At 37.8% G+C, this 26,185-nt stretch overlaps 1 protein-coding gene across 7 annotated transcripts in view; it reads left to right on the forward strand.

The window, feature by feature from the left end:
• The window catches only part of LOC131694044 (CUGBP Elav-like family member 4), a 467,189-nt gene that overhangs the window by 81,573 nt on the left and 359,431 nt on the right, over positions 1 to 26,185 (forward strand). For all 7 annotated transcript variants that reach the window (XM_058982390.1, XM_058982393.1, XM_058982391.1 and 4 more), the window contains exon 3: positions 12,029 to 12,077. In XM_058982390.1, coding sequence (XP_058838373.1) covers positions 12,029 to 12,077 — 49 coding nt within the window. The remainder of the gene's footprint in view (positions 1 to 12,028; positions 12,078 to 26,185) is intronic.

Genomic DNA, 26,185 nt, shown 5'->3' on the forward strand with positions numbered 1-26,185 from the left:
CATATATGCATGCAGTAAGCATGAGGGAAGCATAATGTACACAACAAATAAACAGAGCCAAAGGCGGTACAGATAAAAACATGAACCGCACACATAAACGGTCGACCCAGGATCCACGTGATTGCCGTCTCTGGCTCATGTTCTAATAACTCCGGCAAATACGTGCGACAAGTTGAATGGAGGATCGAAAGCCGGGGAATTACTATAACTGTTACGGTACGCATCTGATGGACTGTAATTGTCGAATTGGAATTTTCCTGAACTGCAAACACTTCTGTATAATATAAAAGGAGAAAATTTACATACTAGATTAAATCCTTAAACAAGACCCACGCTTATGATGGATGTTTCTGTTTAGTGTTCCTAAATGTACACACTTGGAGATTGATGCTGCTGCCATTGTCGGTAAGTGGTGAACATCGCTGACGAGCATAAAATTCGCGCCCTTCTGATAATATCCTTGTACATATGCGCGTATGTAGCCGACTCGGTGCCAATAGATTGGACATAGTGGAACTAGCACTAGCAGTGCCCTGGCAGCCAGCCAAGCCACGTAGTTTGTTCGCTCGTTGAGTGATGTGATGACTGTTCTAGCTCTACATTCCTGACCGGGCGCCGCTACATGTCTAGCATACTTCGGAATCCCGAGCGACTAGGGTGAAAACATGCGTCCCAGAAGTGAACGTGAAAACACCACATCGAGGCAGCAGCATCACCCATCGGCTACACACATTTATAAACGTCAACGCAATTGTTTACGATAATAATAATTATCATTCCAACATAAACACATCGCACTGTCAGTTGGAACAGGAGAACCAGCTCGGGAATCGACATGGGGCTGGAACGAGTAGCGACTGCTGGTGCTTCCTGAATTGTGTACCTAACGGATCTATTTTCTTTGCGCTTCACGAACATTGAAAACAACATAGTTTTTCCTGCCACTTGCTGGTAGCCGATGCACGTGCGACGATCGGCGGTCGGCGCATCGATCATCAGCAGCGCTTCGGTTGGCGGTGCCCCTGCAGTGTAAGGTGTTGTCCTTCCAGCAAGCCGCCACGCGGGCCGGAATGCTTCTGTTTCCGCTGTGATTGTCATAATTAAAATATTTATTCTGATCTTAGTTCAAGCTTCCATCCATCTGTGTTTGCGTTGATTAACGGGTTGCTGATCTATCCAATTGAAGTGGCAGGGAGCGAGTGAGTGAGTGTCTGAAGTGATTTGAAGAGTTGCTGCCAATCCGAATGAAAGGGTGCATTTGCTAATTAATAGAAATCAACGGTGCATTGCGAGATTGGAGATCGAATCAAATAGGGAGCGCGCTTATACGATTATTGAAAGATTAGAGCAGGGGCTGCTTCCAAGCAAGAAATAAAGCTGGTTAGTGTACCGTAGAGTTTCGATATTGTTAGCTTTATGATTAAATTTTATCGACTTTGGATTATGTTTGTTTCTTTCTTGAAAATTGTAACCGACACGGCACGGTAGGATGCGTCAGCTTAAGGGTCATCAGCTTAACATTTATGTGTGCTATAAGGTATCTCAGAGAATATTTATCAATCCGACAAATTAACAACAACACAGTCCAGCTTCAACCTACGTTCGATCCGGCCACAAAACTTGATAGCCTCTGGTTTACCTAGAGTTTTTCAACAGCAGGTATCGGTGGTAAAATATGACGATGATTCATGTCCTATCAACGACCATACGGTAGAATTGGGTGGAAAACCCAACTCCTATTAAACACCAAAAAAAATCTGAATTTTATCGTTGACGTAATTGTAAACATGACATAATTCAACAAACCGTAATTTACGACATGACGGAACATTACCGTGTTCCGTTTAATTTTACATGAAAGATTTACTTTACATGCGCAATAACATAAAATTACACTTCCTACCATTCAGAACAAACGCTGTATGTGGAGTAAAATTACATGATTTACGAAATTAAACGTCATGTAAAATTAAAATCAAACGTAAAATTAAGTCATTTTTGATGCTCGAATATGTCAGGGTCAGGAGACGTAAATCTACTTTATTTTTTCTAGGTGTGTAGCTATTTATTGTCGTTTAAAAAGCACTGTTTTCCGACCTGTGTAACGACAGTCCTTGTACCTAGGAGAAGGATTGTTGAGCGTGGAATTAATATAGATCGAAAAGATCACCAATGTAATAATAATGTGCTCTTTCTAGAATAGCATACCTCATAGATGGCTTAGAAGATTTGAAGGTTCAAAATCATGATTTGGTCATCAAATTTTGTATGCTTGGCAAGTATTCTGATCAGCAAGGCATGTTAATGTGGATTTGGATCCGAATCTCACATTTTACCAGAAGATTTATTTCTTAAGCGGAACCTTCTTCGATACGGCGGTTTAGCACGCTTTTCAATTCATTTACCATTTAGCGGCTTTATTTTATTCGAATTGAAAGCTAGATGTTACCCTATTTCTCTCAACTTTCGAAGCGATTCGTGCGGATACCCTATAGATAGTTATGTACTAGTTCTATAAATAAAGATTATTAAACAGCAAACCGAAACCAGGCGTGCCGCCACAACTAGTTATGTCGGCACACAGCGAATAATGGAAACCAATCAGAACCTTGCTCACATTCCCAAAAACTCATGTTTTCCATTCGTTGTAAATACTTTGAATTCCTTTCAATACGACGTAAGTTATACGTAATCGTTAAACATATACTACCGCATTGCTGATATAATTTGCAATGGGCCCCTATATATTGAAGGGGTTTGAGTAAAACTTTGAAGTAAAGTTAGTTTCCAGTTTGTAACCTGAGAGTTATCAACCACGCTCTACAAAGGCATATACAGAAAGTCTTATAGCACACGTAACTGAACAAACAATTCTCTCTCTACTCAAATTATCAAAGTTTCTCGAAGACGCAGCAATCATTACCTTTACCGTACGTGAATACGTTATTCTTTCAAATTTACGCTTATGCCAGTCTGTATCCCATACAAACTGCATGTCGCTTCTGAGTGGGCAGTACACCTCTCCACATTTTGAAACAGTTTTGAAATATACATGGGTCAGCTCAAATTATTGTTCTAGGTGTGAATTTAAGAACTTTTGCCAAAAATGGCTGAATTTGGACATGATTTAGAGGTGTCTCCAATCAAAAATCGTGTTTTTGCAATATTTCCATAGGAAGATCACTTGAACTCTGATTTAATAAGCCCTACATGCCCACATATCATCAAAGGTTGTTCCTTAGACATATCTTAACATGTTCTAACAGGTGAACATATCTTTAATCGCAATATAAAATTTGTTAACTGGATTTTCATATAGAAAAGTATATCAAAACCAAGGAAAATTAGTAGTATTTTTTCTTGGTTTTGGTAGTCTCTTCTATATAAAAAATCCAGTTAACAAATTTTCTATTGCGATTAGAGCTATGTTCACCTGTTAAATAATGTTAAGATATGTCTAAGGAACAACCTTTGATGATATGTGGGCATGCAGGTCCTATTAAATCAGAGTTCAAGTGATCTTCCTATGGAAACATTGCAAAAACACTATTTTTGATTGAAGACACCTCTAAATCATGTCGAAATTAAGCCATTTTTGGCAAAAGTTCTTAAAGTCACACCTAGAACAAAAATTTGAGCTAACCCATGTATATTTCAAAACTTTTTCAAAATGTGGAGAGGTCTAGTGGGCAATCTACAGAAACTTCTGAGTGTCCAGTGTGGATTAAATAATCTGAGACAAATATTAACAACTTCGCCACTTGTTTTAATTTGATACTGTTTATACTGACTAATATAAAGGTATTTCGGTACCAAAAATGGGTCGAAATTCGCCGGTGTTTTTGATACTGGTATGACCGGTACCACAACCCTAATAGAAACAATACGCTTGCAAAAATTCTAAATTTTTGTTATTGCCAAACAGAATTAACTAGTTTGGTTAAATAAAGTGTTATAAAGAAAAAAAACTTCTTGTTTCTGTTGAACAGTTCTAAAATATTTGCAGTAGGGGCATGAAACTTTCTTTTTACCACAGGTTTCGGGTCGGGTTCGGGTATTGTAAATTTAAACTTCTTGGGTTCGGGTCAGATTCCGGGTTTTCAAATTTGGATTTCTCGGGTTCGGGTCGGGTCCGGGTTTTGAAAATTTTAAACTATCGGTTTCGGGTCGGGTTCAGGTTTTTCGAGTTTGGAATTTTCGGATTCGGGTCGGGTTCAGGTTTTGAACAGATCACACCCTACCATTTCTTGACGATGCTTACGTCTATATACAACACTCAGTCTCTTTTTGTAGTATTTAACTTTATTTCGTGATACGAATGGATGAAAATTTGTCATATTTTCTTTGCTAAAATTTGTCATATTTTCTGATGTTCAAATATTGTATTTTTTATTCATGAATCAAATTTCTTCTTTATTTATTTATTTCGTCAATCGATGTAGACTGGTATAGTTACAGTAATGTTTACATTTTTCTTATTTACTAAAATATATATATACGTAATTTTATTATAAATAAAACAATTTCAGCTTTTACAGAATCGTTTTCTTATGCGTTAGAATTTCTTTTATGTATAAAATATTGTGTAAGTTTTAGTTTGGACATTGTAAAATCAATTGATTCGCAATAGCGGTTATAAACAGCCATCATTCGATTTATAGGGCCATATTTTGCATAATTTGTGCGATATGGAGTTATTGAGAATATGCTTCGGTTTCGTAGCTGCCGAGAAGGTGCATAAAAGTTCAATTTGGATAAAATTTCGGCTGAATCAATACGATGCGAGACGATATTATTAATTAACGAAAGCATTGCAAATTCACGACGTTCCTTCAATGTTTGTATATTGATAAGCATGCAGCGTGCTTTATAAGATGGCAGAGAAAATGCTATCCAACCTAGTTTACGAAGGGCAAATAATATGAATTGTTTTTGTACAGATTCTATTCGTTCTTCATGTGTGCTTGAAAAAGGGCACCAAACGATGCTGCAATATTCCAATATCGACCTAACATAAGCAATATATAATGTTTTGATTGTATACGGATCTACAAAATGATAACAAAAGCGTTTTATAAAACTGAGCATGTTGTTAGCTTTGTGAATAATTGTGTTATAATGATCAATAAAATTTAACTTGGAATCTAATATAACGCCTAAATCCCTAATTCTTTCACATTTTGCTACAGTCTGTCTTCCTAAGGTAATCACAACATTCGATGTTTGTCGTTTTCGACTAAAAGTGATTGAATTGCATTTTTTCACGTTTAGCTGTAGGAGGCTTTTTTGACACCACGTGTGGAAAACTAGAATTTCGTTTTGGAATGTATCAATATCCTCGGCATTTCTTATCTCCAAGTAAAGTTTCATGTCATCGGCATAGATTAGTACTTTCAGTTTTTTGAGAAGGAAGGAAATATCGTTCACATATAAAATAAACAATAGAGGTCCTAAATGAAAAGTGCTTCCACGTAGTTTCCATTGTCCATTGCAATCAGTGAATAGTTAATAAATTCTAGTAAATTTGTTGAGGTCGAGCGACCTTTGAAGAAGCCATGTTGGAGGTTAGTAATTCTGTTTTTTATTTGAAGAAATATTTTTTCGTTAATGATTGATTCAAAAAGTTTCGGAATGCTGGAGATTATGGCTATTCCACGATAATTGCGAACGTCAGATTTTTTCCCAGATTTATATATAGGTACTAAGAAAGAACTCTTCCATGTTTTGGGAAACTCTCCAGATTGTAAAGACATATTAAAGAGCCAGAACAATGGAGTTGTAAGCTCGGTTGCTAGGTTTTTCATAAATAATGGTGGAATTCCATCAGGGCCAGCACCTTTTGATGAATCCAAATGGTTTAGTGCATTGAAAATGTCCTCCACTATGACATGACTGACACCAATATCCATAGGAAAATCTGGAAGAAAAGCAAAATAATCGCGATCGCGGTCTTGTTCAGAAAAAGTTGTATATATTTCTTGGAAGAATGTTGCAAATAGGTTGCAGATTTCTTTCGGGCTATTATGTACGTTGTCATCCAAGTGCATTGTTGATGGGAAATTGTCTGATTTTAATTTAGTTTTGACGTAGTTAAAAAAATTCTTTGGACTGGATTTAATCTGCTGTTCAGTTTTGGAGTTGTAATCCGCAAGTGCAGAATCTATGGCAATATTTAGTTTATCGCAAATGTCGAGATATTGTTCTAAGTGCTCGTTATTTTGATTTTTCTTGTATAGCTTGTGCGCTTTTTGTTTCCTATTTTTCAGATTTTTAATTTGCCTATTGTACCAAATAGGATGCTTCGAGCTACCGTGTCGTCTTTTCTTCTTAATGGGCACCTCTTCATGAATAATTTCGAAAATTATTTTGTAAAATACGTCCAGGGCGGTTTCAATATTCGCTTCATTCCTAAGAGTATTTTGCCAGTCGACATTACCTACTTTCCGTCTGATATTGTCATAATTAGCTTTATGGTATTCAAAGACTTCCTCAAAGTCATAGACGTTGGGTTCTTGATTTTTATGGATGAACAAAGAAAATTCAATAGCAGTATGAAAAGCTTCATTTTTCCACAAAGGAGCCAAAGATTCAGATACACAGAAATCATCCTGAGTGTTTGTAAATAAAAGGTCAAGATAGCAATTCTGTTGATTTTTTACATGATTTATTTGATTTAATCCTATGCTAGCAGTTTTGTCAAAGATGAAATTCAATGTTTCGTTTTCTCCTACGACTGGGATTAGAATATTTTCATTTTCAGAATCCGGAATAAAATCGGCATTGCGCTGGTTAAAGTCTCCGTAAATGTGAACTTTGACCTCGACCGGAAGTTCAAATAAAATTTGTTCAGCAATTTTGAAAAAGGCTTCATACGATGATATATTAGCATGCTCTGGTGGGAAATATACAGAGGCAAAAACATGTATTTCACCTGAAATGTTCGCTTTAACCCACACATGTTCAAATTCTTTAAACTTCACTGTGGGAAGAATTTCAGAATTAAATTGAGCCGAAACGCCTATAAGAACTCCTCCACCAGACTTCTTTTGAGATTCTAAAAGATTTCGGTCGTCTCTGAATACGTTAAAGCCACTACCAAAAATTTCCTCACTTTTTATGCTCTCGTTCCAACTTTTTTCAGTGCCTAAAATAACAGAATAAGAGGAGCTCAATACATTACTATAGATTTTGCTCATTTTAGATGCGCTCTGCATACGATTAAAATTTTGACAATATATCAAAATTTCTGAAAGCGTTTCTGATAAAGTTAATGGCAATTTGTCATACTTAGAAATATCATGCAAAACTATTGATCCGTTTTCATCCGTAACCGGTTCGTCATGGTCTGCCTCTGAAGAGTGCGTTAGGTTGGACGAAAACACGAATGCTCACAGGAACAAGCTGAACAGCGCTGAGAAAAGGAATTCGTCAGGACGGGGGTTACAAACCTATCTGGTGCGAAAGTTGAGTTAAATTGATGTACAACCGGGTATGGATTCAGTGTTTCACCACGTTGAAACCTGATACCACGCTGATTTTCAAACGGAGGCCTAGAGAATTGCACCCTTGCCGCCGCAAGTAGATCCTTATCCCGGGGAAGAGAATTGCCAGCTGTTGGACGACCGCATTGCGTATTGTTGTTGTTGTTGCGATTATTGCTGCTATTGTTGTTGCGATTGTTGTTACGATTATTATTGCTATTGTTGTTGCTATTGTTGTTGTCATTGAGGTTATAGTTATAATAACTGCTTCTGGATATCTGAAGTTTATTTGTCTCATTAGTATTACGGCTACGTTGGTGTCTGTTTTTATTGCGATCATTTATTACCCGATGCAAGTGCTTTTTATTAGCGTTTCTTCGTGCCATCGCCCTATCATTCATCTTTTGCTGTTGAATTCTACGCTGATTACGTGTGTCGTACTCCGTCCAGTCAGAGCGCCACACTTTCTTCGAACCCAAAAAGCGCCACCCTTCAGTGGCTTCGGCAGTGGAACGGTGACCTGAGTCACCCGATTTTGTTGATTGGGCATTTAATTCGTCCATCAAGCTGGGGCCCGCTGGTGGCAAACAAGCATCGCTGGTCGCAAACTGCCCGAATTATTTTATTTTTTAAACGCGTACTCATAAGAAATTCATTTAACAATACGTGTTTCGCATCTAAAATCTACCCGTTTTATTTTTCATGATGGTCATCAATAAACCAAGTCAAAGTAAATTTGTCGAAAAATATTGGTTCAAGCGACTAGTAATCTACGGGAAGTAGATATAATCTATCAATAATGGCTCTCATATGGTAATGGTATACTACCGCCACTATCAAATCAGTGGTACATATATGAAACAAGCACTTTCTGTCAGATTGTACCTGGGCTGAGCCGTTGCATGATCCGCATTCCTTCATGAAAATACATGAATTTAACCTATTTTCAGGAATTGATCGAAAAATATTGTGTGTTCTGTTCAAGCCATGAGCGGATTTGTAAAAGTTTGGAGTCGTTCTGAGAACTCCATTAGAGTTGTCGAAGCACTCCTACTGGCGCGCATACCGTACTAGCTAATTATGTGACATCAAGAAGGCGTAAGAGAATCTTGATTGACACCCTTCGACACAAGTTTGACCGTACCAAGCAGTAACGTGAGCGACGTCATGTAAACTATCGAATACGAATTGCCAATTGACATAGCTTAATTAAATATATGTAATCTATGTATCTATCTATGTATGAGACTTATGGACTCCCAAATGGCTTGACCGATTGCCGTAAAAATTTATAGGTAGTAGGCATTTGTTTTCAAGCGTATTATCTGCCCGATGGAGGGCGCTTCAGAACAAATTGTGTTTTACTACTATTTCATTGAAAGTCGCAGCAAGGCGCGGCAGGTATTAGCTAGTAAATTATACGCAACTACTCCAATAGTTAATAGTTTTTTAATAAAAATAGAAATTTTGGTTGATTACGACTGGTAAGATTGTTTGAATCTGTCATCATTATTCCTCTTGTTTCCGATTTATCTCACTTTCCGGTTAAGATATAGACGATTTATAAGTTTCTCAGAACAAAACAAACTCAACGTCGAATAATAGTAAATATAAATGCCAATTCCACTGGCCAGTAATTTGTTTTGTCATAGGCAGATATAGCTGGACGCCTGGACGACTTCAGGTTCGAGTGGTTCTATAATTCATTTGGATGAGCCTTAGATGATTCTTTTGGTTGAGTCTTTGATCCAGCTCGGGTGTCTAAAATTAAAAATCTTCGGGATCTTTGGCTGATTCTCCTTATTAACAGGTCCGGTTCAGATCGAGTTTCATAAATTATAAATTTTCTGGTTCGGGTCGAGTTCGCGGTTTGAATTTATTGGGTTCGGGCTCGAGTTTTGCGAAATTTTCATTCTTGGGTTCGGGTTCTGCAATTTTCGGATTCGGGTTCGAAAAAATTGAAACCCGGCCATCACTAACAACAAGAAAGTAATTTGCTTTCAAAATTACAATTAATTTAAAGTTTAATAATGGTTTTAAATAGTCATTTATTAAAATGGAATGGCTTTCACACTAAATAAAAATGTGCCAAAACAAGTTTTTCAACATCATGGAAGTTCATAATGTGCATTTAGCCGTTATAACCGAAACCTTTTCAAAACAAAATATTAAATGAAGAGTAACCCCAATTTTGCCATTAATCGATTTGATAGAATTGTTAGATTCGGCGAAGAAATCGCAATAGTGGTTATGCGCAGAATCAAACAATGCGTTTTATCCTCTTTTAACACCGGAATGATCGAGAGTTTGGGTATTGAAACAAAAACCGACATTGGTAACATTTTTTTGCACTGGCTAGTAAACTGATTTCTATCTTACACTATAAGTAGTAAATTAAATAATAACACTGTTCAACACAAAATCGGAGAGCAGAACAAAGAAAATGGCAAAAGCTTTGAGTCTCAGGAAACTTCTGGTGAAGTAATTTTTGAAATACATTGAAACGGAGCTTCACACTTTAAAACCAAAGCTTATATGGAGAGTGTTCAATAGGGAAGATATCAATGAAAATTGTCATCTTAAATTTTCGCATAAAGTCTTACATAAAATGCTTATTACATCTAAAAAGGAATCTATGCAATTTTTTAGCTCAATCGAACATCATTAAGGGGGTCTAGTTTTTGAATATTGATTTCATAATATTCGAAAAAATCAAGTACATGAAACTTTGAAACCCAAAAAAAATTGTTCGTCGAAATATGTCTAAAAATAGCATGAAACAGCAGCATGTAGTGTCAAAACAAACGGAAACCGCTAAAAACTAATTTAAAAACTGTTAGTATCAAGGACTTTTTGAATTAAAAAAAATATTGTGATGCCATATAGTTTCAAAATACATGAACCGTCGAAATCTGTTACCAAAGCAGAAAGGTAGGATCTGAAAAAAACGGAAAAGAAAATGAACATTTTTATCTAGTTTTCCCAACGAACTGGCTTGGGAGCAGAACATATTCAAGTTATGGCAGGGATTTTGGGTTTTTTTGACATTCCGTCGCCAATAAAATTCATAATTTTTATTTTCAAACATGTTCCAACATTAGAGTTCTACATCTCCAGGGAAGCTTATTTAGTAGAATTGTTTTCGTAGATTAGGCAAGTAACAATTTTTACTCAAATGCAAGCGGGATGAATAAAGAATCATCTACCTTATATTCTATAGAATTCGAATAAGTAATGGTCATTCAATTTTTAATAAGTTTATAGTTTGTTTGATTCAAAATTTGGGGTTAGCGCATCTAGTGAAAATGTATGAGTTATCTTCTGCCAACAGATTTATTAATTGAAACTGCCTACCCGAAGCCTACATAGGACTCGTTTACTTCTCCAACTTCGTTCGCCAGTATGAAGAAGTGAAACTTTTCATTCGCAATTGAAATAGAGTGGCGTGTGGCAATCATTTGCATAAAATTTCCATTTTTCATTGGTCTATAATTTCCCTGATACTTGTGACGATAGGATTGAGCAATCTTTTACGACTTAACAAGCGACGGCTCATAAAACAAAGAATACATTTTCACCCGCACCCCTGTATTTTTTGCACTTTTCCTATTCGGCATTCGTTACGTCGATACTAATGAAGAAATGGAAATCATTTCTGTGTAGGTACTTGACTCATTCATTACCCGAGCCATAACGAATCGCGACGAAAGTCCCCCGAGCTCGGATATAAAATGATAAAATAACTATTAAAATTTATCAGAACCATGCGCCTACCCGCGACGGTGAAGACATAAAACATTGCCGGCGAGCAGCAATTTCCCTGCTTTCCGTGGTGTGAATCAGGAAGCGGGAACGGCTTAAACTCAAGCTTCGATTCTTACCAACGACCTGAGTCCTGGCGCGATGGGAAATTACACACCGAAACTGTGACATAATGGAACGAAAACATTGTTGTGGCTTTGAGAACGACGCGGAGGAGGATTAAAATGAAAATTACTTTCGCTTCGAAGATGCGAAGAGCTTCTTACCATACCCGGACCGTACCCGTTCGTTCGCTGTCTCAATCATTCAGTGTACGTGTGTGTGTGCAAGGATTCGTGGCGTTTTCGCGTGGAATGAAAAGGCTCTTATTTTTCGCCAACCCGACAGCGGCATCATCAGAGGCAAATTTAATTCCTCCCGTCTTGCACAGCCGACGCTAGTGTCGCTTTTGAGGTCTCCTATTGAGTCCTGGAATTGAAAATAAATTAAAAGACCGAAAACATTAAATCCTTACTGCTTGGATCCCCCATCTCCCTGACAACCGCATAATCGTCCAGGCCATTCTGTTCGCGATGAAAGCTTACGACTACTACCGTGAAGTGGGTGAAAAATTATGCTTTTACAATTTTATTGTTTCCATGCGATAACATCGTCAGCCATTATTTTCCACTCTTTGGCTCTACCGCGCCGGGAATTATCGCCTCGTTTAGAGCATTTCGGTGGTTTTTCCTGAAATCCAGTCAGCTAAAATATCTTCTCTTTTTTGTCTTTTCCATTACTTTCAGATGAACCGTGCTATTCAAGTTAAGCCAGCGGATAGCGAGAACCGCGGTGGTAAGTGTGGACTACTTTACGCAGTACTCATTATTATTACTTCCATATAACGATATAATTATATATATACACTTACGTTTTCGCGTTATCTTATGAGTTTCCTTATCTTTTTTCGAATCGACAAAACTAATTTCACCATACGACATTTTATTCTCGGAAGGCTCAAATCCTGCTCCATGGGAGGTTTAGCGGGTGAGAAAATTATTATCCTTCTACAATCAAGATGACATTTGAGACGAAATAAATCCACCTTCAAAGGCGTAAATAGCGTGTGACTCGACGGCGTGCTTTTATCACATTAGACGGTGGACTCTTACCTGTTTCGCAAGTTATAGCCAGCAATAAAAGAAAAAACTATAGTCAGCATTCCGACAAAGTTCAATTTCGAAATTGAACAAATATATTCCATTTATTAGAAGTAATTCGCTCGGTCGGTGTCCTTTTTTCCGACTTTTTTCAGCAAATGGAAGGAGCGGGCAGGTTTTGTTTTTCAACGCGCTTCCTCCGATTCTCCGGAGGGGGAATAGAAAAGTTTTTTCTCGTTCGCACCGAGCAGGGAAAATCATAAATTTAAATCAAATTCCATCTTGGAAACTAGGCAATTTATCTTCTTTTTTGTGTACTCTAGCGACAAAGTCGAAATATTTGTTTTTTCTCGCATCGATTTTGCTCGCTTTGTTTGCTAGCTGTCGGTGGAAGAGTGCTTTCGGTGGTTGGTGAAGTTTTGGTTTTTCTCGTGTTTGTGAACCTATTGGATGATTTACTGTGTTCAGTTAGACAAAGAGCTAAAGTCAGCGTTTTGCTTTGATTTAATTGTGGAATTGCTAGGTTTTTGGGGCAATTTGACCGCTCCGCCAGCTTGTTCTTATCAATGATTGCGATAAGGGTTTGAAATTTTTGTTTTATTACTCAGCAATTGACGTGGTTTCTTTTACCGCTGAAAAAAAAATATGAGAACAATTGCGCTCTATAATGCATTTTCGGCAACTGAAATGGATGAAATAGATGTGCGATAAACTGTTGGTCGTCGAAATGAACTCAAAATTCAAAACCAATGCAATCAATGGATGGACATGATTAAAATAGCTCCTCCCTTGCAATCTATCCAAAAATTTAAAAATTTATCTCATTAACATTGAGGTTGAGATTGTTTATTTGTTTATTTGTTTATTTGTTTATTTGTTTATTTGTTTATTTGTTTATTTGTTTATTTGTTTATTCGTTTATTTGTTTATTTGTTTATTTGTTTGTTTATTTGTTTATTTGTTTATTTGTTTTTTTGTTTATTTGTTTATTTGTTTATTTGTTTATTTGTTTATTTGTTTATTTGTTTATTTGTTTATTTGTTTATTTGTTTATTCGTTTATTTGTTTATTTGTTTATTTGTTTGTTTATTTGTTTATTTCGTCATTCGGGTGGTTTGCTTCAGAATATTCTCCGTGAAAAATGGGTGCTACAGATAGCGAAATTTCTCGATTTTAGACTTTGTTGTTGATGATTGATTGGAGGCTCTTCATGTCATTTGTCTGCATGCTCAATTCTACGTCATGTTTTGGGCACTCTCCGTAAGTCTTGTCAAGATACTCATAGAGCTCATCTTTCATAGCATCGAGCTTGTCGTTTGTGGGCGCATAGGTATTGATCAAGTTATATTTATCCTAAACACGCAGATACTAATCCATCTTATGACCCATAATTTCTGCTAATCAAGAACTACAAAACCCACTCCACGATCTGTCATCTCGTCGTCATTTCACAAGCTGAAGGACTGCCATCTCCACCGTCATTTTCAGCAGTTCCTGAGCAAGTAGTGTGGCTTTCGCAGGTTCCAACTGAGTTCTGACATTCCAACTACTGGGTTTCAAATTAGTTTCCGTTCGCGTCCTTTACCGATACTTTTGATCTATTATTACATTTTTCGGAGTTGTTTGGTTGTTGATTAGGCAGGCCGCTTTCCCTGTTGGATATAGCTCACGAAGCCGATTTCTCTATCAGTCGTACGCTTCAGAACGGACGCTGTTTAGAACAGCTGCTAACATGGTGAACAGACGGTTTTTGATTTCCCCTTCATACTCAGTGCACCGGGGTTGGTTACCCGATCTTTACTAAGATTGGTCGTACCCCAGCTGGCACCACGGAGAGCCAGGGATAGTAGTTTTGTATCAGAGGTGAATCATCACATATTGGTGTCTCGCGTTGCACACAAGCATGGGAAAATTGCAGTGGTTTCTATGCCTAGCTTTTTTCAGAACTTCAGTAACATTCTTGGCTTGTATACCATTCTATTCCCACGAACTAGCCAGAATTTAGTAGGATCCGTGTGGCTTCCATTCATGGATAGAAGTCGTTGGTTTCCATAAACGACCATTCTTTGATGCACATTTCGCTGTTTATCGAAGCTTACCGCAGCCGCAAATAGCTTGCCAGATCATAGCTTTCTTGGCAAATTTTCGACTAGCATAGATACTCAGTCTGGTTCAACACTTGCCCCACTTGCACCGAATAATATTGTGACGCCGCAAAGATACTTGTAGTAGAAATTCACTTAGGTTTCGTCTCCATGATTATAAATTCAGTTCGAATTCTCGGCAAGCATCCCTTCGTACAGCTTTTGAACTCTGAACTTATTCGATGCTTCTTATTTCGGACTTTTTTATTTTACTGCTCCTGCTACCTATAGGTTCGAAGATTCAAACATTCTTTAATACGATGAACATCTGACTTAAAAGTGCCAACTTTTTCACTAAAACGCCTTCAGTATACATATTTCGATGCAAACGAGGGTTATTATTTTAGACCGGCATTCCGTTTGTCTTAAAACGTGATAATCTCACTCACTTCCAAATCGCTTTTCACATGGATTCCTCGCTTACTCCTTTCATTTTTGCCTACTTTCTCAGTGGCATAACGGGTTCAACACACCATTTGTGCACAATATTTCGACGTTGATCTGCTGAAAGCAATCGATTACGTTGCCACGCAGAAATTGTCAATTATTGCCAAATAGCAGTGGTTTCCGACTGCATCAATACCTTTTAGGACAGTCCTTAAGCGACTTATATGCAATATGTGGTATATTTAATTATAATTGCAATATTTTCTGCTCCGCAATATTAGTGTTTTTTCGTAAAAAAAACTTTTTTATATTTCAATAATAGAAACTTGTTAAAACGTTTCAAGTCCATCACCCTGTTCAGGACAATTTATGAGTGTCCCAATTGCTGTGTTTTCTGTCTCACCGGAATATGCGAAACTTGTCTTTTTTCTTCTGGCATTATGAAATCTAACCAATCAAAAAAATAAATTAATTTGAAAAAAGCTCAGTTTTTTTAACGCATTTGAGTTTTGAAATGGAACAAAAGCGACAGACACCTGGTAGAAAATGAGTGTACCCAATACTCAAAAGGACGGTTGGTTAATTGATTAATTAACTACTCGAATTCGTATACAAACATTCGTGAACAAAAGGTTCTTTGGATTCCTGACAAGTTACTTAGAAACTGATTGAATGCTCACTCGGGATACACTCGAAACCAATTTATTAATATGAGTCAGCTATATTGTGAGTCCGTTTTCATAATTAAACATCCCTGGCACTATTCCAGGAAGTGGTATAAATCTCGTGCAAGGAAAAAACAGTCCCAGGAACAGCAAGACACCCGAAACAGTGTGATAAAAGCATCGCCCAGCGCCATTTGCTTCCTTGGTCGTCATCAAACACATTTCTGTCCATCCATAATTCAGATCCATTTGATTAACATCATAAAAATTAATACGAACTGAAAGACCCTGAGGAAAATCTGTTGCATACACATTCGCTCCGATAGACATCACTCTGTCAATGTACGACAAGGACATCAACAACAACGACGACGACGGACAGCAGCTATCGGTAGGTTGTCCGATGGCAGAGCGGACATATGCCACCGAGGGTCGCCTTTCATCTTCCTAATTAACAACCGACATGGTGATTGGCAATAAACGTTTGTGAAGGTACACAGACACACAGCCACATACATAGTCACTCATACAGATACCAAATATTCCAACAACCGAAGCCATGCCCTGCGTTCCGTTACTGGCACTAATGAGGGTACATGTGTACTAAAATGCCATTTGGGTCCCCTTCCCGGCCTTCTCAGAAACCTGTCGCTAATGAAATAATTTTACCTAATATGAATTATCTAACGAGCCATTTTCACAAAATGTGAAAGATAAAATTTCGTTACTGCCTTCCGCTGTGTCACCAGAAAATAAAAAAAATCTACAAACAAGGAATCTGACATCATGCTGTTGGCTTTCTGGATACTGATATTATGTCGTGAAGTTTGTCCTCGACGTAGGGAGGCTATATATTAATTGTAATTGTTTGAATTATCCTACATGCTTTAATTCAAATCCCATACTAACCAGGACATCTTTAAGCGACCACTAAATGTCAATCAAAATCCCTTCCGTACAAAAAGTTCCAAATTTATTTGTTCGACCACCCTAATATCAGCTAAACGGGACCTCGTCTCAACGTATCCCGGCTACCTCCTACACTAACAGGCGCCGTCCCCAAACTGAAAACTTTCCTTCCTACTGGTTATGTTATTAAAATTTATGTACACCAAACCGAACAACAAACGATCCACCCCCGCTCGACCAACGCAACGGTTTTCTCCCTGCCTTCGGCCATTCCCCTGGGGAATGGAGGGAGAATCATTCCTTAAAAGGCCGGGGAAAGGCTCGTTAAGCGATGACGACGAAGACCCACGACGACAAAAGCGCCGAAGAATTATGAGAATGCTAATAAATCTCCATAAACATTACGCGGAGCTCACACACTCGCCACGCAGTTTCTTCTGCCTGTCCGTCCTTCTTTGAGGCGCACAAACAAGCGACATGCGACCGAGAAAATATCGGACAACAACAACAACAAATTGGAGGCATTCGTCGGGCATCGCTCCCGGTATTAAAGAATTTGTCTTGTTGCCTCCGAGGCGATGATTTGGAAGGTTCCGACGACAGCGAAGAAAAGGGACATGCATCGCCTGTTGGACGTGTGTGCGAGGTGAATGGGTGTGTGTGTGCGTGGATCCGCGTCAAGTTTCCAGGGATGGGGAATTTTCATATGATAAATGAATTTGAGGCGAATAACCTGCTGAGGAGCGGTACGAGAGCTTGACCCGTGTTCGACAGATGTTACTACATAAACCCATAGAAGATGACAGAAATGCGATTACTAGGGATACTATGATGGCTAAAAAATACGAATTGTATTTATTGTATTGTTTATTGAAGCTTTAACCTTGATGGGTTATTCGCCCTGGAAAAGTTCGAAGTTGTGCACATCTTTGTTTGTTATAAGTGCCTATCAATGAAACAGTTATTAAATCATTTGATTTTTTTCTTTTTGTCTTTGCCCTATGCTGTCTAAAAAGCATAAGAATCCCATGTGGATTTTTGTCGAAAATTAGTTATCGGTTGGATTGTATTCTGTATCACTACTGAACCACTATGCACAAATAAGATTACCAGGTTTATTTAGAAAATATCGAAAAAAATACCAAAACATGGATGTCCCATGGCTCCATGAAAATGTAAATGCTCAACATATTCCTTCAACGAAATGTTGTATTCCATTAATTGTGACATTTTTGTAGAACATTTTGAAGTTCCAAAAAATCTTGGAAAGAAGTTATAATGAAAAAATTGATTTTTTCGGTATTTTCCTTAATAATGCTCTATATCTCAAAGATTAGTAAAGACAGACTATTGCCACCTTCAGTGCAGTTTCTTATAAAAGAATTTACTAGAACTTTGCAGAATACACCAACACACTATTTCTAATCATACGAGAAATAATTTAGAATCTCACTAATTTGAGGAATAATCACAAAACTTTTGGACTTGAAAAGATGGGGCGTCTCAATATCATCAATTCTTCCGAAGGTAGTATATCGCTATAACAAACCATTTCGAAGTTATTCAAAACGATCACGTTTTTCGCGTTTTGAACCACTGTGGAATGAAACATGGACCATTTAACAGTAGACTTGAAAGCATTCATTTGAGGATATATATATATATATATATATATATATATATATATATATATATATATATATATATATATATATATATATATATATATATATATATATATATATATATATATATATATATATATATATATATATATATATATATATATATATATATATATATATATATATATATATATATATATATATATATATATATATATATATATATATATATATATATATTTGCTACGAACATACATGAATTACAATATACCTAGTTCGAATACTCTTTACTTCAGATTATAAAATTGGTTGGTATTTCGCCTTCTAAAATTTGCCACAAAATATTGATGGCAGAGTGTGGAATACGCCTCTAATGCGTCAACAGAGTTGTTTAAAATGAATAAATGAGCTTAGTTGTAGTAACTGCGATGCAAAATATTTTGTTTTAAAATTTTGTAAGTAAACGCCAAGACCAGGTATTCTGGTATTAGGATAAAAGAAATGAGAAAATTGTAATTTTGTTTTATTCAAGCGAAATAAGATGAAAAAGTTTGTAAAGCTTCCTTTCAAAATAACTTTGTTGACGGCACCATGTAATTATGTTAACTACTTTTACCATTATAACTTGTGAAAGCCCATTAACATAAAGCTTAAATTTAGATTCCTAGGAGGTTAGTATAAAGCTCCGTCAATTAAGAATCGGGATGATTTTAATTGAAATTATCTCGGAATGAAAATTTAGGCTTTGAACTCGATGCGTACCATCAACATCACCGGTTGCTTCTTTCAGTAGATGATCATTGAAATAGCATCCTAAGCCATGTTCTACTCTTTTCCTTGGAAGTCATTCATCGCTCTCTTGTTGTGATAAGCTTACATGTTCGTTAATAACTTGCGATCAGACGTCATCCTTAGCTTCTTGTAGTTACGAATCACTAGTATGAGTCTGCCTTGGCAGTAGTTTCTTCGCTGAGTGATTCTGCGAAACTAGCCGTTGTGATTATCCTATCATCCATTTAAACTGCGCTCCTAATTGTTACGCGGTCACACACAATCCCGTGTTTTTGGTTGATATTCAAAATGAATCCGTTTTCCTAAGTCAATTTGAATCTGAGATGTTATGAATGCTGTATACCTGACATAGAGGAACTGGATAAAGGCGACTTTCGTAAGACTTTGATCAATTTTCACCCTTCATGAGTGTTTCACATTGCGAGTACTCAGTCTTATACGAAAAGACTGAAAATCAATGGCCACCGTATTTGGCCGGAGCTCCACATCTTACTCTCTGCGACTCACTCATCTCGATAGTTCCCCACGGCAAGGCTAAAAGTAACAGTTTCCCATGTTCTTCAGTCAATGTACACAAGATTAAAATAACTGTTTCTCGTTGTTTGCTTCTGGCTTGCTTGGAAGTAGAAAAAAGGCTGGGTATCGTCTCCGTGTCGTCTTCAATGTTGTCTGGTCGTTGCTAAATAATCGCGGCAATCGAATAATCGATTAATTGTGACCGATTAATCGAACTAATGTGAGTTATTGTCTTATGGTCTTGTCAAACAACAAATGTCGTGGGATTCCAAGATGATACTAGATGAGGTATTGACATGTGTAACGCAAGAATATTGATTTGTCGATTGGCAGGATCGATATGGTGTAAATTTTTGTGATTCTTCAACTGCTATGACACTATAACACTATCACGATGTGGTTTACAATATTGAAAAAGAGCTTCTCGCTCAAGCAATCTAGATCTGGTATATTCCTAGATATTGAGGGTGTATTTGACAATGTGTACTTCCAGTCTATTCTTAAAGCGACGCGCAATCATGGAATATCTGCATGTATCTAGGATTGGATAAACGCAATGCTTAGTAACTGCTTTCTTTGTTCGCCGCTGATACAGGCAGAGATGCGGAAGTTAAGTATTTGCCGACGGTTTATTGGGAAACTTATTAAAGTTGAATTTCCATCCTACGGATTTGCTGACGAATAACATATAATAATTACATGGGCATCGAAACAATCTTTGACTTGCAACAAACAGAGCTGTAGAACAATGGTGTGGACAAGTTAAATTATCAGTTAATCCAAACAAAACTGCAATGGTTCATTTCACGAAGAAATGAATAACAACCGGGGTAAGTCCCAGTTATTTGATTCTGAGCTACTGTGTGCAATTAAAATCAAATACATTGGAGTTACATTGGATTCCAATCGGCATTGGTCTGCTCACATTGAGTTCAGAGTCAAGGCTATTTTAAATATCAAACTACAGACTACAGGTTACTGGGCTTTGGAACAGCAAACCATTTTAATCTTGCTACCAATCATACACGACTGTGGTTAGAATTGGTTACATGAGGAGAATAAATTCTTGCTCCCAGCAATATTACACTCACATGTAGTTTTCCTTACAGGACATTCCATGTGGTTGACTGGCCAAATGGAAGGACAACAACAAAGACAAATGGCCTGTTACGCTGACAGCTCTCTGATGGAGGAGCGTACTGGTGCTGGTGTCTATTGTCGAGAAATGAGATTGGAATTGTCTCACTCGCTAGGTAGATAACGTACTGTATTCCATGTAGAAATCATCGCAATTATGTGTGGGATACATTTGGCCCTTCAACAGAGCTTGTTCGGCAAAACTGTTGTTCCGATAGTAGGACTACAGTCAAAAACCTTAGCTGAACAAATCACGGTCCGAGCTAGTGATCGCATGCCGAATCCATATCGAAGAACTAAGCATTGTCAACTCTGTATACATTCATGGGCGAATGACCAGTAGGTTAAAACTTAAATAAATAAATAACAAAAAAATAATATCACTGTATACCTTGTTTTGGTGACCAGACATTCCGGTATTACTGGAAATGAATGGACTGACGAATGGACCAGAACAGGTGCTCCGGTTGACTTCGTTGATCATGAGCCCGCCCTGCACATTTTGACGAGCTGGATGAGAGCAAAAACCGGTCTGGGCTTCGTCCGAGCACCGCTTTTATTGGAGAAATCTACAAACGTGTCGCCAAACAAAGGTGTTTCTAGAACAACCGAGCCCAGTGATATCGAAAACTATCCTACATTGTTCAAAATTCTACTGCGGCATGCTGACCAGGGCTTTAACCGGTCACTGCACACTTGGTTATTACATGACAACTATCCAGCGTGCTGAGTCATTTTCATGTGATCTTTGTGAATCCGACTATCATCTGATAAGCAATTGATAGAATGTTTGTTCACAGCAGAGCGAAAACAGGAACTTAATCATGATATAATAGCATTAGTGATTATAAAAAGAAGATATTGTATCTCATATTCATCAATATTTCCGCTTTCAATCAGTCCCAAAAATCTCAAATTAATTCACTTTCCAGTTCTGAATATTCTATTACACTGGTTAATAAGCAAATGCTCCAAATTAAGCAAATTCCCTCAAACTCCACTGTCCCCACTAAGCAATTTAATGACTGGATTGAAAAATATCTTTTCAATAATTTTCTTTTTAATTTCAAATAAATGACTTGAACTTTATGCGCAAGCTTAACTGAGCTGTGGCACTTTGATATAGCAAAAACATCATTTAGTTGTGTTAAAAATGGGAATGGGATGGTGAATGGCGGAAACTAATTTTACTCCACTAAGGAGAAAATTGGGTAAAATCATTTCTGGGCTTGAAGGGCACAACGTTTTTGACTGAATTTGTTATGAAATGTGCGATTCGACTTCGTCTTATCAGAATCCGATACTAACTGTGCCAGAACTAAATTAGCGCGGCATAACGCTAGCTCCAAACAATTTGTGCTCTTGAGCAAACCTCTAGTCATATATATTGTCCCATAAGAAAAGTAGTTGATCTATTGAGAACTAGTGAAATCAACACTCGGTTCGGTTTAGCGAGCCAATGCAAGATACACTGTACTATATTTCTTTCTAAGGGGACTAAATCGTATTTTGGAGGATTATTACCTAGCTAATTAATAGCTTTGAAACCTTGATCGATTTTTTTAGGACTCAATTTATTCAGAAAACTTTTTGCCGCATCCGCAACTCGTAAATAACAGATCAAAAAACAAAACAGTTTAAAAATCACATTCTTCCACCAAGTGACACAATTTTCCTCCTGCGGAGACCCACTACCCCATTGTCCTTTGCTAAAACAACAACAACAGAAGAAAAAACCTAGAGACAATGAAACAGAATTGTCCCATAAAATAGACACGAAATTAGCCCAGCACAATCTTCAGATTGTGTGCTGCATCGAAACGGCAAAAAGGTGAAGCTTAAAATTAGACCAGCATCTAATTTGAGGGCAGCACGTACCTATCTACCAAAAGCTGGACGAAACAAAAAAAAATGTTTTCAAATTTCTAGCTTTGCGCCCTAACCGGAAGTGTAGCAGCGAGGCACCGTGAAATAGTGACACTTCCCCACCGTACCACTCCTTCGTCGTAACATGCCCGACCCGAGACCAGCAAAGATAACAGGAAAGCGTGAGCCTCGACGCCATTAATTCAAATTATCTCATTTACAACGGAACTTGGTTATATCACTAATTTTTCCACTTGTTTTTTTGCTGTTCCGTGTCCTGATGTTGCTGCACTTGGTTATGCTTATGGCGGGCAGTTTTCTATTTTTTTTTTCACACAGAGTGTGCTCTATCCGGTTTTATGCAAATTACTGGTATACCCATTATGGGTTTGTATACAGGGCGAATGTTAGAATGTCTTTCTTGTTTAGAGGACCGTTGTTAAAGTGGGTTTTGGGAACGGGGAGCGGACGGCGATGGGTTTGGCCTCCTGCTTGTTAATGTTGCTGTTAGCTGTGTTTTTTTTCCGCTTCGCTCTCGGCTAGTCCGGTTTTGTTTGTCGGATTTTTATGGAGCGTAAAGTTTTTTTTTCTCCTAATGAAGGGCCTTCGAAGGTCTTTCGACTGGTTTAACGAGAGAGGGCTGGGGAGGAGAAAAGGTTTAGCACGAAGAAGCGTAAAACGATCAAATTAATGAACAGGAAAAGAGTCTCGAACGAGAATTAGATGAAAAAGAGTATTAGGGCCAAAATTGATGCACATAAAAAAAGTAGCAAATGGAAACGATCGTGATCCAATTGATGATGAAATTGATTGAACTTTGCGGTACACTCGCTAGAAAGATATTTTGAGTGATGGGAAAACTCCGAGACTGGTAACCGAAAATCGTTCCAATCACAACTATGTAATTCCCCTTACCCATCGAAACGGTGCCCTCCATCAACCGGTGCCGAAACAAACTGTTGAAATATCAATCGTAATTTAATTTGGCCACTTCCGCTCCCGCAAACAATCGTTCACCACAGTCAATTTCAATCACCGGTTTTGCTTCCGCTCATGGGTGCATTTTCCAATTGGTTACCCCTTTTTCCCAGCGAGGCCATTTCCGCGTTCGACAAGTGAAGCAACAATCATCGTCTGCGGTATTGAAACCACGCACCACTTTTCGTACTTCAGTCAGGCAATCGCTCACCTGTCTGTTGCTTGCAGAGGTTTCCTACCTGTTCAGGTTTTTCGGAAATAATTCCTCATAGAGAGGCGCTTTCCCAACTGTTGCATATAAAATGCACGCCTCTCGCTTCCTTCCACATCCGCAAATACTCCGGAGCAAGGCCTGCTCTGGTTTCGTTTGCTTGAGTCCAGCACCGAGCGCATTCGACAGAGGTTTTCCGCAAATGACTGACAATCTCATAAAATATTCAAAAGTGCTGCCACCGCCGCATGAATGGGAATGAATTGCCGTATGTGCACCGGGCAAACATTTATGCACTATCACGAAGGACAACCGGGTGAACTTCGTGCTGCAACCAACGTGAGGTGCTTAGAGCCCACGCCGCTCATCACTAATGGCTGCAATCAGGCGAGTTATGTGCTGAAATTTTACCGCTCATTTCTGCCACACGGATGACGACGCGAGGGCGTTTGGAACATCAAAGCAAGGTTTGCCTGACGGTGGGGGCGCACGTGACGGGTTCGAAGGATTTTTTCCTTGTCCGATGTCTGATTTCCGCTTGATTGGTGGCAATTATTTTTAATTCGATATTATGCGCTGCACCACCTGCCGATGGTGATGAACAGAGTCGTAAAAATTAATTTGTTGCCAAATGACGAGCCACGTGACGATGCCTGATTGAGTTGAATGTCGCAGCTTGCTGTGTGGTTTGATAAAAAGATTGGGTTTCTTGGCGGTTGGCTTAATTCCTTGTGGAAGCAGGTCCTGGCAAGCGACAAGCAATGTTAGTAATAAGCAGAGTACAGTGGCATTCCGACATAAATACAATCGATGACATAAGTTAGTAACCATAAGCCAATTCCAGCATCACTCTGTTCAAAGATTTTATTTAATAAATATTCATTACAATTTTAATCTTTTCGCTTAGATGACTAATTGAATGAGATTTCATAAACAAAGAAAAATTTAACAAAAGTAACAGTTTTGTTCATGGTCCTGTTTTCGTAATGTAAAAATGTGATTCTTCCAGAATTCATGGCACTTTATTCACGATTTTGGGAACATTTGTTTCCATGTAATGTGCGGCATTGAAATGGTATCATCTTGAAACTTTTTCAATTAAATACTATTAAACATCCCAAAAACAGAAAATAAACATCAATGGTCAAACGGTAGAATAAATGTAGTAAGAATATTTTTTTTATTTAGATGATAATCATTGTACTGCCCTTGAACAACATGCATGAAGCTGAGAAACTGAGCGATAATTTGCATTACATTTTCAAATTTTTTTATTTCGATTATAGAGTTTTTAACCTTAAGGCCATTCGCCTCTTCGAGTTAGAAAAATCCCTTGAAAAATTTCTAACCCTATGTGCGGGGTCGGGACTCGAACCCAGGTTCGATGCATACAAGGCAAGGCAATCGATTTACCAACTACGCTACGATCACCCCCCACATTTTCACATGAAGACCTTGCAGCTCAAATTTTCGTATCGTGCAACTCAAATGCAATAATATTAGTTCTTTTATCCTCTTTACATTAAAAAACGCCATGTTGATGAATATATTGAGAATACATCTGAATGGGACTGGTATGCGGTTATTTTCCAGCTTATTCATAAATATGACCGCAGAAGGGTTCCATCGCCTACTGCGTTCCATTACAAATATTATCTTATTTCATGGCAAGTGTTGTTAGTTACATTTCTATATTAACTTTTGAAAAGAGCTAATAAGATTTGTAAACAAACTTTTGTTTTGCAGATTTCTCTTAACTTGTATTTTTAGCCACGGAATTTCGCGATACCGTTAAACTACATATATTTTCCTACCATCCCACAGTATCGCTTGCACCGCCTCTATCATAAAAAAGTCCTAATAATTTATTTGAGTGTTTGTTCCTTCACTATGTCCATTGCTATTGATTGGAAACTTGTAAAAAGCAACCGATAAACCCGAATTCACGAAGATTCGACCGAAGCTCGTTCTTTTAACTCTGCCATTCACTTCGTGTATTTATAATTAGTTGACACTAGGTTTACGAATCCAACGCATGGAGTGTCTAATCAGGAGACTGTATATAAGACCAGTGTACTGAGGAGACAATTCCTAGATACTGCGACCTGGTTGGGAAATTGTTGATAACGGTGCGTATCATTATATTTTAATTACCAATCCAAGTGCCGTTACAACATTCCGGTTATGTCCCAGACATTATCCACTTCTCTTTTTGCGCAAGCAAGTGAAACAGAGATGCTTTTAGGAATCGTTGTACATTCTTTTTGCCAAGAAAATTGGCTACATCTAGTCATACACCGAGAAAAGATAGCTGGTTTTTTGCATTGCTATCCCCTGACTTGTCATTCAATTTTTTGTATCTCCCACAATTTAAGTCTCTTTCTTCAGGCCCGTGCAAAAAGTTTCAGCTGAAGGTAAAGTAGATATCCAACAAGATTCATCATTGAAAATTCCGGCTGTCCATTTAATATTATATAACGTGTGCCTATTGTGGGGAGAGTCAACATCACTCACATATCACTCGGCCCTGTGTACAAATCATATAATCTGAAGCGTTCATTTGAAAGAGCCTT

Source organism: Topomyia yanbarensis, chromosome 3 (genome assembly GCF_030247195.1).
Source record: "Topomyia yanbarensis strain Yona2022 chromosome 3, ASM3024719v1, whole genome shotgun sequence".
In the NCBI taxonomy this organism is placed as follows: Eukaryota; Metazoa; Arthropoda; class Insecta; order Diptera; family Culicidae; genus Topomyia; species Topomyia yanbarensis.